The sequence below is a fragment of the Amphiprion ocellaris genome, chromosome 8, assembly GCF_022539595.1.
Source record: "Amphiprion ocellaris isolate individual 3 ecotype Okinawa chromosome 8, ASM2253959v1, whole genome shotgun sequence".
Taxonomy (NCBI): domain Eukaryota; kingdom Metazoa; phylum Chordata; class Actinopteri; family Pomacentridae; genus Amphiprion; species Amphiprion ocellaris.
The window spans coordinates 2,593,715-2,609,827 of record NC_072773.1 but is presented as its reverse complement, the minus strand read 5'-3'; the positions used below and the strand labels follow the sequence as shown (position 1 = coordinate 2,609,827).

Below are 16,113 nucleotides of genomic sequence, written 5' to 3'. Positions count from 1 at the left end.
ATTAAGCTTAGATTTAGTTTTCCAGCTAAACAGCACGTCACATGATTGTTCAAGGATCGTCAGAAAGTTGGAAATCTGACCATTTTTTAATGTTTTTACACTTTTTTCTCTGATAAATGTTATCAGTTTGGTGAGTTTATTCTTGTTAATAGTGCAAAGATTAAAATATTTACAGAATAACGTGATATTTTGGTATTTGAGAGTGCAGATATTTTTGTTTGTTTGCTTTAAGCAGTGTAGGCTGTGCAAACAGTTTGTTTTTGGCTAGAATAAAATGATTTTGATGAAAGTTTTTAGCTTAAAATTTGATTGTTTTTTCAAATAAAAAAAAACTACCACAAAACCAACCAACCTTACCTAAAAACCAACGATTCGTCCTGTTTTTACAGTTTCTTACTTTGATAAATGATATTATTTTGATGTAAAGGTTAAAGTATCCATAGAATAGTGTCATATTTTCGTCTCTAAAAGCTGATTATTTGTACTCATCAGTCAGCATCTTTTATAAATGCAGCTTCTACTAGACAGTATGAGTGTAAACCAGGGTGGAGGTTCTGTAATCTGTGAGGAACAAGCAGGATGTTGGTCAACATGCAGCCAGCTCTGCGTCTTTGTCTAAACACCGGCTGTTGTCGTTCTCAGCAGCGAGGGAGTTTTGGATTTTTCCGTTCCCACAGACCGGGAAGTTTCCACAACATCCCGGAGAGACGAGGGTTCTCATGGAAATGTGCTGCTGGTGGGACTGTGGAGATAACGAGGCTGCAGATCCACGGTCAGATAGAGGGACGCATTTAGACGGACGCTGTCCTCAGCTGTCTCAGCCGCTGCAGATATTGTTGATGTTGCAGCGTTTTGCTCACAGGAGAAAATAACCAACTGTTTATTGTGACGCGATAAAACCGTCCTGGTGAATGTCAGACACACTCTGTATCATAATGACTGTGTTTAAGGGCCATAAAAACAGGTTGTTAGTTCCCAGCAGTTATTTATAGAGACTCTGCTGCTGTTAAAACACATCGTTCAGTCGTTGTTTAATAATTTAATAACTAGTTAAACTTGGTTACAGAACATATTTTTGGATGTCTTGGACCAAATGTTTGCACTGACTTTCACATTTTACACTTTTTTGGTCATCTTTATGACTTTTAGTCAAATTCATTTTGATGATTTTGTGATTTTTTTGATTAAAGAAAATACAGTTTTGTAAAGAAACATGTTTGTATTTTTTTAAAGTAGCTCTTATTTGAACTATTATCAGAGAATTTCAAATCTTATCCAACTATACTTGTGAGCTTTTGTTAGCATAGTTGTTCAGACTTAGAAGATGTAGATAAAAATATGAGGAAAATATTCCAAACTGATGGAAACAACTAATTCTACTTTTTTTTGGTTTGACAGTGAACTAAAGGGGCTCCTTGATTAACAAATAACAATAAATTCCTTTATTCTGAGTGGCTGAAAGAAAAATCTCATTTAACACGCAAACCTTCCAAGACATTTTACTGTCATTACTTTTCTGTTAATGTAAATGCGTCTGGTTTTAGTCCTTTAAATCAAGTTTTAGCCTTCCTTGTACAGGGGTTTTTCTTGCATGGGGGAATTTTTGATCCAATCCAAAGAGATTTTCAGAAAAGAAATGAAAATCAGCAGCTTCAAAATGATAAAAACTGATAGATATTGTGTGTATTGTGAGATAGTTTTGGGTTCCAAATAACAGACAAGTAAACTCTCATTCTAAAAACTGACATAATGAAGCAACACCATTAATTTTTGTGGAATATTTTGGCTGAATGTAGGTTTTCATGTTTGTAAACCTGGGAGTTTTTGTCATTTGATTGATGTGTTGTGCTCCTACCAGTGAGTCTGCATCACCATTCTGCCAAAATATCTAGAAAGTGGAAGCTTGTCTTTCTGTATTCACCACACATCAAGTCCTACTGATGTTACAGCCTCTAAAGGTAGTGAAATGTCGACCAAAGACTTTATTTTAGTACAAATATGGAACCATCCAGAAATATACACTTACAAGAACTTTATGAAGACACAGTACCAGCCTTCAAGGAAGATTTTGGAATTTTTTTCCATTTTCAAGACCCAATAATGATCTTTATTGTCATTTTTTTGACAACTTTGAGTCATTTTGAACAGCTTTGAAGTCATTTTGGACAATGTTTGAGTCGTTATGGATAAGTTTTTATCCAGTTTGGACATTTTTTGTGTAATTTTGGATGATTTTTAGCTATTTTAGTCAAGTTTCAAGTCATTTTGAACAATTTCCAGTCATCTTGGACAAATTTGATTCCAAAATATTGAAAAACTTGGATCCTTGTCATGTCAAATTTTCCACACGTCAGATTCTACTGATGTTAGAGCCTCAAAAGTTGGTGAAATGTCGACCAAAGACTGTATCCATATATATATATATATATATATATATATATATATATATATATATATATATATATATATATATATACAGTCAAATAGATCTGCTGGAAACTATTCTGTCTGTGTTCTTATTACATTTCATGACTGTAGAATTACATTTCTGTAGATTATAAACCCTAAAATGCCATCACGGCTAAAGATGTTTCTTCAAGGGCATAAAAAAAATTTCCCAGGTGTGAAAACATTTAAAATTGTCAAAAAGGAATCCAAAATGTTTAATAGAATTCAGTTTTGGGTCTCAGATAAGAAATAAATCAACTATGAGATGGTGCAGCAACATATTTCAAGTACTTTTCTAACCAGTTTTCAAGCATAACAGACATTTTTGTTTACTTAAATGGTCAAAAATGTGCAAAAAAATCATTGTTTTTTCAGAAAAGGCAACTCTGAAGTATACTCTTTACTGTATGCTGACTAATCTGTTGTGCTTCGTCGCCTTCCAAGTCCCTTTGTGAGTCAGAAAAAACCCTATAAGGTTGATTTCTGTTCTAAAAATATGAGCTTCCTGCTTCAAGGCACGTCAGCAGAGCGAGCTGTGGCTGTAATAACCACCAAACATGAATTTAAATGACTCTACTGTGGTCGTATGTTAAATATCAGCCACTGTCATCGTTGTAATAATAATAATAATAATAATCATCCTCACCATCATCCATCATCCAGTCGTCTGTTTCCCACAGTGGAAAAATTCCTCCACATTCCTGAACACTGCCCAGCGATGATTCCCATGCAAAGATTCCACCCTTTGAGTCCATCCCAAACTTACAATCAGTACAAATAGTTTAAAAATGGTTCAAAAACGTAGCAAAGAGTGTTGTGATTCAGATATTTTTACCTTAAGTCTTTATTTTTATCCAGAGGAGGCGGCTGAACAACATAATCTATGTTTCTGGGCTATGAAATAGTTTAAAGGATGTTAATAGAATAGAGTTTTATTGCCATTTACTCAAGTATATAAAATAAAATAAAATAAAATAAAATTCCATAAAATACAGTAAAATAAAATAAATTACAATAATTATTAAAGTATTATTATTATTATTATTATTATTATTATTATTATTATTATTATTATTATTATTATTAATAAATAATAGTAAAATACAACAGAATAAAACAAAGCAAAAAAGTAAAATAAAATAGAATTAAATAAACTGAAATAAAATAAAATAAAATGAAATAAAATACAATTTATTTAATTCACACTCTGAATTTCAAAATTTAAAATGTTAAAAAAAGAGATATCCTGACATGTAAATTGCACATACTCGTGGTGTACAGATGTTTTTTGCATTTATTCGCAATTGCAAGTCGCAGCACTCGGAAATAAGGCTGCAACTTTATTTTTATGATCAACTTACCTAACGATTATTTGTTCCCGGAGTCAATTATTTGATTATTATTATTTGTTTGGTTTGTAAAATGTCCGAAAATTATGAAAATGTCCATCAATTTTTGTTTACCACCCCAAGATTTTCAGTTTAGTGTCATTGAGGAGGAAAGAAACCAGAAAATATTCACATTTATTCACATTTGTTTTCCTAAAAAGTTACTCAAGCTAATTAATTGATGATCCTAATAGTTAACAATTCATTTAATAGTTGACAATGAATCAAAATCGCTTAATTTTTGTGTTTTTCTCGACTTCTTGGAAGTTCCTGTGTGCTAATTAAACTATGCTTCTATTGAAATGAACAATAAGAGAGTCAGAATTACAATTTCACATCACATTTAATGAAATCAGCTCTAAAGGTTTAGGGATTTGCTGCAGAAAATCAGCAAAATAGAATATAGAAATAGAAAAATGGCTTGTTTTCAGACCTGAAATTTATTTTAATTCATCATGTGATTAGATATTTGTTGTTTGATGTCAAATCAGAAATAATTTAGGAAATATATTGACTCACAGTTTGATTATTTGTTATTTGAGACTCAAAAATTTTGGCAGAGTTTTTGAGAATTTTTTTATGTTTTCAGATCTGGGAATTTTTCAGTCGTTTTATTTTGAGACTTTCATTAAACAAAAAAGAAATGATTTGTATAAAATGCTCTTTGCAGCATGAAATGAGCAGCAGAAGGACGGATCTTCTGTCATCAAACCATTGAGCTCAACGTGACTAAACGAGGACAAACGTCAAAGTGTCCAGATGTTTCTGACACACAGATCCAGTGGTGTTTTACTGAGTTAGAGTCCATGTGGTGAAGAATCAGCAGGTCAGCCATAAAAACCCACCAACAGATGCTCTGTGTTAGCATGTTAGCATGTGTTAGCGTGTTGTTGTGTAATAGCTGTGATCCGCTGCAGAAGGTTTTCCCTCTGGGGGTCTTTATGGTTCAGATCTGCTGTGTGTCGTTTTGTCCTTCACACTAACCGGGACCATTTATTGATTTATGGAGTCAATATTAGGATGACAGATTGGATATTAGAGGGAATGAGCCTCATGTGGTGTAGTTTGTGATCATATTCAAGTCATTTATTGTGTTGTTTCTCAATAAACTAATCACATGCTGATGAGGACATAGAATATTTTCTCTGGTGTAGCGTTAAATAAACACAGTAATCAGTCAGAAAGAGCATGTTTATAGACATTTTCTGTCTTTTTTGTTTAATGAAAGTCTCGAAATTACATGGAAGAAAAACTCTGAAGTCTGAAAACAAATAAAATTCTCACAAATACAGCCTTTTTTCAAATTTAGAGCTTAGTTTTGAGTCTCAAATACCAAATAATCAAACTGTGAGTCAATATATTTCCTGAATAATTTCTGATGTAATATGGAAAAACAAAAAACAAATCACATGATGAATAAAATGAAATGCATCAATCAGATCAGATACTACACTTAACTCTACACCAGAGAAAATATTCTATTTTCTCTGGTGTAGAGTTAAATAAACAAGAGCAAGAGCATTTTATAGACAATTTTTTTGTCTTTTTGTTTTGAAATGTAATAAAAGAAAAACTGTGTGGTCTGAAAATGTATAAAATCCTCAAAAATTCTACCAATTTTTTTTTATTTAGAGCTTAATTTTGAGTCTCAGATAGCGAATAATCAAACTGTGAGTCAATATATTTCCTGAATTATTTCTGATTCAATATGGAAAAACAACAATCTACTGACATGATGAATAAGATTAAATGCGTCCATCAAATAAGAGAATAATGTCACAACAAAAATAGAATATTTTCACCAGTGTGGTGTTAAATAAAATGATCTATACTAATCATATTTTTTTATGATCTCCAGTATGTGAAGATGCAATTTATGGCAGTTATTTAGCAGCATAATAACTTACATAATCAGTGTAACATAAATGTTAACAATTAAAAACCATTTAATTGCACAATAAACATCATATATGGTGTGAAAAATCTGCTGAGAAGTCTGGAAATTTAACCGTGAAATGGAAAATGTGTAACAAAAACCTTAATCACTGCAAGATTCTGCTTTGAGAAGTAATAAGGTGTTGCATATCTGTTTTTTTAACAAAATGGATATTTTTCTTTTGGGGATTTTGACAAGAAAATTTGTCCAGTAAATGTGAAATCTGTCAGAAATGTGCATCAGCAGAACCTAAAACCTGTGTGGCATTAACCTGCATTAACGTGCTGCAGGGTGTGTTTGTGTGATTGTGTGTGATCCTACGTATAAGAATGTGTGACTCTATAAACCTCGGTGTTCAGTTTGTGCAGGTGTCCAGAGTGTGAGGTCATCGCTGATGCTGATGTCAGCGTTGTTATGTAACGCTGTGATGTCATCGGGCTGAGCTCCTTGGCCCGCTTTCATGTCGAGGTCTGTTGTCGTTTTAATCCACGCGGTCGCAAAACAGCAACACAAAATGGCAACACAACAACACAACCTGACCTTCAGCAGACACACAACCCACAGTTCACTGTGTTTTAATCAGGGCTGGAGATAAAATACACAAAGAATTTCGACCTGCTAAACTGGTTCTGTAATTGTTGTCTTTATATACTATATATATATATATATTCTTTATAATTAAGAAAAAAATTTTCAAAAAATGAATCGTTTGGTCAAAAAACAAAAAATTCTTCATTCTTTGGCGCAGCGGTGAAGTTATTAGAGACTGAACTGTGACCAAGAGTTATGTGGAAAAAATTCGGACTTTTTAGGTGAACTGCTGGCAAATTGGAAACAAATTCAAATATTAAAATGTAAAAAGTAGGTATAAATCTATAGAATGTAGAGCCAAATTTTTTCCTAGTATTTGTAACAGAAAAATCTTGTGAATGTTGATTTCAGGTTTTAAAATTTTTATAAAACAAATAATCAAAAAACTTTTGTTTTAAAATTTATTTGTGTGATTGATAGCATTTCAAAAGTACTCTGTAATTACTGTGAATATTATTTATGTAACGAGACTCTTTAAAAAAACCAAAAATTCTGCATTCTTTGGTGCTGCTGTGAAGCTATTAGTGACTCAGCTGCATCTAACAGTTATGTGGCAAACATTCAGAATTTTTCGATGTACTGCAGGCAGTGTTTACACAAGTTGAAAACAAATTAAAATATTAAGAGCCAAACTTCAGCTTAATTCTGTGTATGTGGAAGTGACTTGCGATTTGTGACCTAGTTTATGTGTAAATAAGTGATGGCTCATTAATGCTTGTTGATGTCTGTCTCTCTGTGTAGAACCCGTAACCTCTCCGGCGGTTCTCCTCGACCTCGACACACCAAGAAGATCCACTTCATCAAGAACATGAAACAGTACGACACCAGAGGCAGCAGGTGAGACACAAAACCTGGAGGAATTATTCTGTGATATCAGCTGACTGGGCCATCAAAATATCGGTTTAATATGAAGAATACAGCCAGTAATTTCTCAACACAAGTAGGATTCTGTTTCTTTTTGTTAACCCTCTGAACTCCAAGCAGCTGTTCTACACTTTTATGGAAACAGAAACACAGTTAGAATGACATAAATCATAGAAGTTACATTTCTTTAATTATTTACTTTACAAAAACATTAAAAAAAAAAAAAAAAACAACTCAAACCAACTCATAAAACATCAGCGAAACAACAAATCTGTTAATTTTCCTCATGTGACTTTTGGTCACAAATGAGTCACTAAAGGCTTTCCGGTTGCACCAAAGAACACAGAATTATAGTTTTTTTGCAGATTTTAGTTGAAGTAAACAGCTTATTTTTGGCATTTATTTTTCAGTGACACATAAAATAGAAAGAATTTGATGAAATATCACAATTTTGCAGTATAACTCAGTTTTAATCCCATGAATCATACAAAACATAAAGCATACTATTTAATGTATGGATTGATTGATACCAGTTTTTCAGGGCCGATACTGATGCCTTTTACCGGTAATCTCCAACGGCCAATAGCCAATATTTGATGCTGATATGTGTTAAATGTTTTCCTGGCATGTGATATCAAAGAAATCTGTCATTTTCTTCATTAATAAGGGTGACTAGAACTGATTATATAAATTCTTCTAATACGGGATCAACTCAGTTTGTCTTCTGCTGTTCTTCTCTATTTCCTTAATCTCTCACTGTTTTATCACTTTTATTGTCCACTGAGGTCCAGATCTTAAATTAATTATTATTTTGCAGACTCTGTTTCAGGTTGATCTGTGGCTGCCTGCTAGCTTAGCTGCTAGCCATTAGCATAGCATTAGCCGCTGTGAGAGAAGCTAACTTCCTGGTTTCTTGTTCAGACATTTTTAAGACCACAGACTGACGACAGACAGAGAGAGGAGGCTGATCACACCTGAAGTAGAGCTTTTAATTAATCAATTATCAGTCAATAAAAATGCAGACACCAATAATCAGAAAAATGCCATTCTAATAGGCTGATAATCGCTCCATCCCTCATTTAATGTATTTTGGTTCCAAATATCAGCTGTCAGACTCGTGTTTGTGTTGCTTTGAGGAAGTGAAAATGAGATAATTCCTCAAACAGGTGTCATGTTGTATTTATAGTCATTTCATTTAGTGGTTCTTTGGGTTCTTCTGTTTGTCCCAAAAGGTCATAACTCTTTAAGTAATTGCTGTTATTGTTTCCACTCTGTGCTGACATGCTGGAGTTTGCAGCTTCTACTGAGGAGTTTAGTGTGGAGGAGTCTGGATTGTGTCATTCCTCTTCTATTGTGTTCTATTCCTGTCCTTCCTGGCTGAGTGTAAATCAGACCTGAGGTCAGAGCAGCTCCTCAGCTACAATAATAGGCTGACAGGTGATTGTTTCAAAATAGATCCGGCTGAGAGCAGCAGAGTCGTCGTGTCGTCACAGAGATGGAAATGCTGGCGTTCGGATCCAGAATCCAGATTTGGGTCAGAGGAGAGTTTAAATTCTGCACCGCGAGGTCGTCAATAAAACTAGAAAAACTAGAAACAGCTGCTGCACCTTCAACAGTCAGGAGTTTTATCCTGCATGAGATAATTTAACACGCTGCCCAAGATGCACAAGCAAAAATTACCTATTTATGCACCTTTTTAGGAAAAGTTAACTTAAATTACAGTTGAATTGGAAAAAATAAGGATGGTTTTGATTTGTATTTTGTTTCAATTTGTGATGTGAAGGTTGAGGAACGACACACTGACAGTGGAACATAAAGATAAAAAAAAGCCCATTGTGACGACCCTCCACCTGGACAGGTGTTCCTGTCTGGTCTTTCTGGAGCTGAGGGTCATCAGCTGATGAGCTGATCTATGATCATGTGACTCATCTCCATTTAATCCCTCCCAGTCCTACTCAGCTCTGTGACAGGAGCTGCTCCCTGCTGGAGTTCCTGCTGGAGTTCCTGCTGGAGTTCCTGCTGGAGTTCCTGCTGGAGTTCCTGCTGGAGTTCCTGCTGGAGTTCCTGCTGGAGTTCCTGCTGGAGTTCCTGCTGGAGTTCCTGCTGGAGTTCCTGCTGGAGTTCCAGGTTTTCTCTGCTGTCTTTAGTGCACCGGCTTAGTTATTTGTGTTGCCATAAATCCAGTTTTTAGTCACCACACTGTTGTTGTCTCCTTGTTTTGTTGCAGCTTTATCTAACACATGTAACACAGTAAAGAAACATGTTTCCCTGTACTATGAAGAAATTCTTTCTTTCTTTCTAACCCTAACCCAAACAATATCTAAGTACAAAATAGATTAAAAAAAGATAAAATAGAAATAAATAGATAAAATGGAATGAATTAAATTAAATAAAAGACAAATGAATGAGTGAATTATTAACAACACTGTAGGGTTTTGGTGAAAGTAAACAGTTTATTTTTGTGACAGAATGAAGAGAATTTTAATGACATTTTTCAGCTTAAACTTGGGGATACTGCCATGAATTATGCAAAAAAAAAACTAAGAGAACTCCTTTGATTATTTATTATACAAAAATTTTAAAAACTTCAGCCAACATGACCAACATTTTTCCAAATAAACACACTGTTACAACAACTGAGGGAAAACACAAAAGTCTCTATACATTAGAGATATTTAACTACTTTCTTTTTTTTACATAAAAACAGTTGAATTTGCTTCCAATTTGTGTAAACACTTCCTGCAGTTCACCTGAAAATTCAGAATTTTTGCCACGTAACTATTGGTTGCAGATGAGTCACTAATGACTTCACAGTTGTGGCAAAGAGTGCAGAATTGTTTAGTTTTTTAAAGAATCTGGTTAAAGAAAACAATTTATTTTTGCCAATTTTTTATGCCACATAAAGTCACTAGTGGCTTTAAAGCTGCACTAAAGAACACAGAATGAGCCACAATATTTATATTAGTTCTGATACTTTATAATACTGTACTGTGTAGCTTTATTGTCACATTAATCAGGTTATTCTCCATGATTAATAACACTGTAGTCTCACATTAATATGTTATAGTCAAGTAAAGTTATGTTTTAATTCAGTTTTGTTGACTTTAATATGTAAATTACTCACATCATAATAATATAACTATATAGAGTTATATCATATAACTATAACTAATATAACTATAGGATCTTAACTGCAGTATTTGGTCTTGTTAGTTGACTTTTCCGATGTCATTTATAAATTATTTTGCTAATTTATTTCCTAATTTTGACATTTGTTTTGTTGTAAAGTACTTTTGTTTTGCAGATTTTAACTGAGTGAAGCTTTGAATTCACACAGTAATGCGTTTCTTCCCTGCATCCCTGTGTTTTGTTGTGTTTTATTGTGAGTGTATCCCGGCTGATAACCCTCTGGGAAGGCCGTGTGTTTCTGTTGAAGGTGGTGATGGAATCATTTGCTCTCAGTGTTATGAAAACGTTGCAGCGAGTCACGTTTCCTTGTTGTGATGCTTCAGCTGCGTTCCTCCCTGGTGACTCTGATCTGCACTTTCACAACCATCATTATCATTAGTGCGTCTGTCTGTGTGTGTTACTCTGTGCGTGTGTGTGTGTTACTCTGTGTGTGTGTGTATCTGGAAAACTCAACCAAACAACATCATTAAACCCCTCCTGTGTTTCATGGGATGATCAGTACTAATCTGATCTTAATGTTTTCCAGCTAACGGCTACATATTTAGCTTCATAAAAACCTTTTATTTTTTCTCTGTTTCGGACAATAGATGATTTTATAAAACAGAGTTACTTCCTTCATCAGACTCTTCAGCTGCTCAGTGAAATTACACGTCCATTTATTGATTGTAGGATTAAAGTCTGTTGAATTATTCACACAGTTTTTAATGATGAATTCAAAATGTTCCTAATTGTTGACCAGGATGCCTGTAAAAAATAAGCACATTGGATTACGTCTTCTTCATCTTCATCTTCTTCTCAGTCCTCTTGTTCTTCCTCCTGTTGTTCATTTTCTTCTTCCTTTCATTCTTCCTTTTATTCTTCATTGGTCTTTCTTCTACATCTTCTTTTTATTCTTCTTTCTTTTATTCTTCATCTGCTTTGTCTTCTTTCTTTTCTTCTCTTTATTGTTCTTAATTTTCTTCTTTTTCTTCCTTCTATTCTTCTTTTCCTTATCTTCTCCTTGTTAGTCTTCTCCTTGCTTTTATTCTTTTTTATTGTTCTTCTCAGTCTTCTTGGTCTTGTTCTTCCTTTAATTCTTCTTCATTTTCTTTGTCTTTTTCATCTTCCTTTTATTCTTCTTTTTATTGTTCTTCTTCTCAGTCTTCTTGTTCTTGTTCCTCTTCTTCTTTATCTTCTTTCACCACCGTCATCTTCTTCTCCTTATTAATGTTCATTTTCTTCATCGTCTTCCTTTTATTCTGTTTTTTCTTGTTCTTCTTCATGCGTTTATTCCAGTGTGACTCCCTATAAAACAAAGCTTCCCAGCTGAAGCAGACTGATGTCACTGTTTACCAGCTGGATGCTGACTAGTGAATGAATTGTAGTGAATTAAACTTTCATTTTTCAGAGTGTTTATTGTGTTTATTCCTGCTGAGCTAAGAGATGAGAAACACCCGTGCTGGGCTTCAGCTGGAATAGGATCTGGAATGAGAGAAAACACTGATGAAGAATATGTCTGGGCCTGCTTTTTTTTTGCTAATATAGTTTGATCCGTGTTACGTAACGGCTCTGCTAGAATTACTTTCCTCTCTGCCAGCGTTGTGATGAACTGCAGAGCTGCTGCCTTTAAACTGGGAGCTGTAATCTGCAGAATCGCTGCGTGTTCGTCTGGGGAACAGCAGCTCCAGGATTTCAGGTCTCCACGTTGGAGATAAGTGTGTCTGTCTTCACACACCGTGAATCATCTTCTAGTCTGGGCGGATCTCGAGCCAGCGGCTGTAAACATCTTCCTCCCAGGACAGAAAGCAGGCGACTCTCTCCAGATGGGTTTATCCTCTGGAGGAGCTGCAGTAAAAACACTCAGAGTGGAGGGTAAAGATCCGATTAGGAGCGAGTCCAGAGCATGCAGCTCCTCAGCAGGGAGGGATATTAAGCTCCTGCTGAGGACTAATGTGGATTTTCATATTTAAAAGCTGCTAGTTTCATATTTTATCCAGACTGTGTTCCACCTACTCACAATATGTTCACTTCAGGGTACAAGCAGAGCATTTAAATGAGTGAGATCGCAACAAAAATGAATGAATTTTACAGTAAACTTGAAAGTAGCAAAACATCTCTTCAGTTTTTCATCACTGAGAAATCTACAGATGTGGAAAGATTCATCACCACAGTATAAAATCCTGCAGCTCCACGGAAACAGCAAAACTAGAATGTCTTAAATAATAAAACATTACAATTACATTGCTTTGATAAATTACTTTACAAATAAAAAAAAAACAGAATCAAAATGCACAAACATTTTGGGTGAGCAAACTTAAAAGAAAATTGAATAACCCGAAAATGTTGTGCATTTAGCTAGATTTGATTTTTTTGCAAAATATTTATTAAATATTCAACTAATTCAGATATGTTCAATCATAAGGTCCCTGATTCTGATTATTTAAGTTGGTTTAACCCAAAAATGGTATACATTTCATTTTGAGTCTGCTTTTTTTATTTATTTGTAAAGTAATTTAGCAAATAAGTGTTCATTATGTGCTGCTTTTCTTTCAGATTCCAACAGCTCTGGTGTTAATGGAGTTAATTTTAGATGAATGTGGACGGCTGTAATGAGATCATTAACACTGATGTGTGTTTGTTTGTGTTGCAGGATTGTGCTCATCTGTGCTAAGAGGTCGCTGTGTGCTGCCTTCTCTGTTCTGCCCTACGGAGAGAGCTTCTACCTCAGGTAATAAACACAAACATGGACATATTTCACCTCTTTATTAACATCCTGAACCCCAAAACTCACCAGAAACTGTGAAAAACTGACAGAATTGTTGGATTTTCACACTTCCAGTGGTCCTTGAACTGCTATTCTGTGCTAATCTAAGCTTATCGTCTTATTTCTTCAAAATCACTTTTTTCACACGTCGTTGAACAATTTGACGAAATTAAGCTGTTTTCTCTAAGCAGATTCTTTGAAAAACAAAAAATTCTGCATTTCTCTGGTCAGCTGTGAAGCCTTTAGTGACTCAGCTGTGATCGACAGTGAATTTACAAAAAATCAGGAACCTTTCAGCTGAAATGTAAATTGTGACAAGTGTAGAAAACAGTGTTGGTAGCATCTGTGGACAACTGGAAAAGACTCATTCCATCTTAAATCATTAAACTATTACAACAATTTCTGCTCGACCATCTCAGATTTTCCTGGATTTTTCGGGCACCTTTTTCATATTTAGAGCCCACTTTGTAGGCTGGAGAAATAGAATGAACTGTTTCTTTACCTATTTTACTTTTTGAATCTGTCTACCTGTATTTATTTTTTTGTCGTACTGGTTCAGCAAAGATAACTGCCATTTTTGTGACCAAGTATTGAAGATTAAAAATGATTCTAGATGTTTTGTTCCGTGTTGTTGTGACACTACGTGTGGTTCAGAAAATATTACTGGTTGGTTTATCTTTTTTGTTGTTAATTTGCTCAAAGATAAGACTTTTAATGACTTTATTTTTTTCATATTCCAACTCAGCCATACTCAGAGATTATTGGATCTACCTATCTAATATTACAGATTCTGAATCAATGACATGATGAGAAATAACAGAGAAAATTTCAGGTTTTTATCTCTACTATTTCCTGAGATGTTGTCATTCAAACAGACTCAAATTGTAGTTAGTGAATAAACCTGCTGAAAGTGAGTCGCCAGGCTAAGAAGTTTTTATAAAATTACTGCAGAGAGTATAGATTAGTTTATCATATATTTATCTATGACAGAAATCAGTTTGATTTTCCCCACATTTACTAGCCACGTTGAAATGTTTGTGTCTAATGGTGGTGCTGCAATAAATTTAAGAGCTTACTAAAGAACTATGATTCATGTTCTGTGGGTCGTGAACATGTCCAGCTGATTCCACAGGAATCTGTTCAGCAGTTTTAAAGATGGAAGAGCCAGTAGCAGCAACGGTCTGCAATAGAAACGGCATCATTTAAGAGTTTTATTTAGAAGCAGTGGTGAATTTCTCTTTCACAGTGATTGATTGTTTTCCGGTCTTGTCATGAAGCTACATGCTAAGCAGTGAAGCTAAACTAGCTAGCTGTCACTTTGTCCAGATGCTAACTGATAACAGGAAGTAACTTGTGACTAATTCAAACTGCTGCAGTTTTCAGAATCTGATCCATCATGTTTGGAATCTCTGATCTGTTCTTCATTTAAATTCCTGCAGCTAAACCTGCAGCTCAGAGGGTTTCAAATGTCGAGAATTCTGCCCTTTTTATCTAACAATTACCATAAATATTTTTCTTTCTTTCTCCAGCGACCCCACGTTAAACCACCCCAGGAGGAGACACTCGTCTGGAAACATCTCCACCACCCTGGAGATGCTTCCGGGGCTGGAGGGCTTCCACCTGGACACCTATGGACGGGTAGATACCTAAACATTACCAGACATAACCTGTACACCATCACAATCCCGGTTTCATGTGTTCACAGTCTGTAAATTTATCCCCTCAGTCGGTGTCGTACGCCCAGTTCCTGTATCCCACCAACGCTCTGGTGAGGCAGAAACCGTCGTCCACCAGCGACCTGACGCTGCAGATCCCAGTTTCCAGGAGCGCACACAGTATGACGGGCAGGAACTTCCCACCCAGCCGCCTGAACAGCACCGTAGGACTGGACCTGGGTAATAAATACACACCAACATACACAACATGTAGCTCATCATCTCCAAAAACATCCAACCAGACAAATATTAAACACGTTTTACTGCCAGATCTGATTCAGATCACTGTGTTAGAAGGTAAATGTAGTATTAGGGGATAAATGTAGTATTAGAGGGTAATTGTAGTATTAGGGGATAAATGTAGCGTTAGAAGGTAAACGTAGTATTAGAGGGTAAATGTAGCGTTAGAAGGTAAATGTAGCGTTAGAAGGTAAATGTAGCGTTAGAAGGTAAATGTAGCGTTAGAGGGTAAATGTAGCGTTAGAAGGTAAATGTAGCATTAGAGGGTAAATGTAGTGTTGGAAGGTAAATGTAGTATTAGAGGGTAAATGTAGTATTAGAGGGTAAATGTAACGTTAGAAGGTAAATGTAGTATTAGAGGGTAAACGTAGTATTAGAGGGTAAATGTATTATTAGGGGGTAAATGTAGTATTAGAGGGTAAATGTAGTATTAGAGGGTAAATGTATTATTAGAGGGTAAATGTATTATTAGGGGGTAAATGTAGTATTAGAGGGTAAATGTAGCGTTAGAAGGTAAATGTAGTTTTAGGGGGTAAATGTAGTATTAGAGGGTAAATGTAACATTAGAAGATAAATGTAATGTTGGGGGTAAATCTAGTATTAGAGGGTAAATGTAGCATTAGAAGATAAATGTAATGTTGGGGCTAAATGTAGTATTAGAGGGTAAATGTAACATTAGAAGATAAATGTAATGTTGGGGGTAAATCTAGTATTAGAGGGTAAATGTAGCATTAGAAGATAAATGTAATGTTGGGGCTAAATGTAGTATTAGAGGGTAAATGTAGCATTAGAAGATAAATGTAATGTTGGGGCTAAATGTAGTATTAGAGGGTAAATGTAACATTAGAAGATAAATGTAATGTTGGGGGTAAATGTAGTATTAGAGGGTAAATGTAGCATTAGAAGATAAATGTAGTGTTAGGGGTAAATGTATTATTAGGGGTAAATGTAGTATTAGAAGGTAAATGTAGTGTTGGGAGGTAAATGTAGTATTAGATG

At 34.9% G+C, this 16,113-nt stretch overlaps 1 protein-coding gene across 1 annotated transcript in view; it reads left to right on the top strand.

Moving 5' to 3' along the window:
* Positions 1–16,113, top strand: part of cables2b (Cdk5 and Abl enzyme substrate 2b) — a 59,588-nt gene that overhangs the window by 26,546 nt on the left and 16,929 nt on the right. The window contains exons 2-5 of the mRNA XM_023281695.3: positions 7,105–7,200; positions 13,046–13,123; positions 14,689–14,797; positions 14,886–15,054. Coding sequence (XP_023137463.1) covers positions 7,105–7,200; positions 13,046–13,123; positions 14,689–14,797; positions 14,886–15,054 — 452 coding nt within the window. The remainder of the gene's footprint in view (positions 1–7,104; positions 7,201–13,045; positions 13,124–14,688; positions 14,798–14,885; positions 15,055–16,113) is intronic.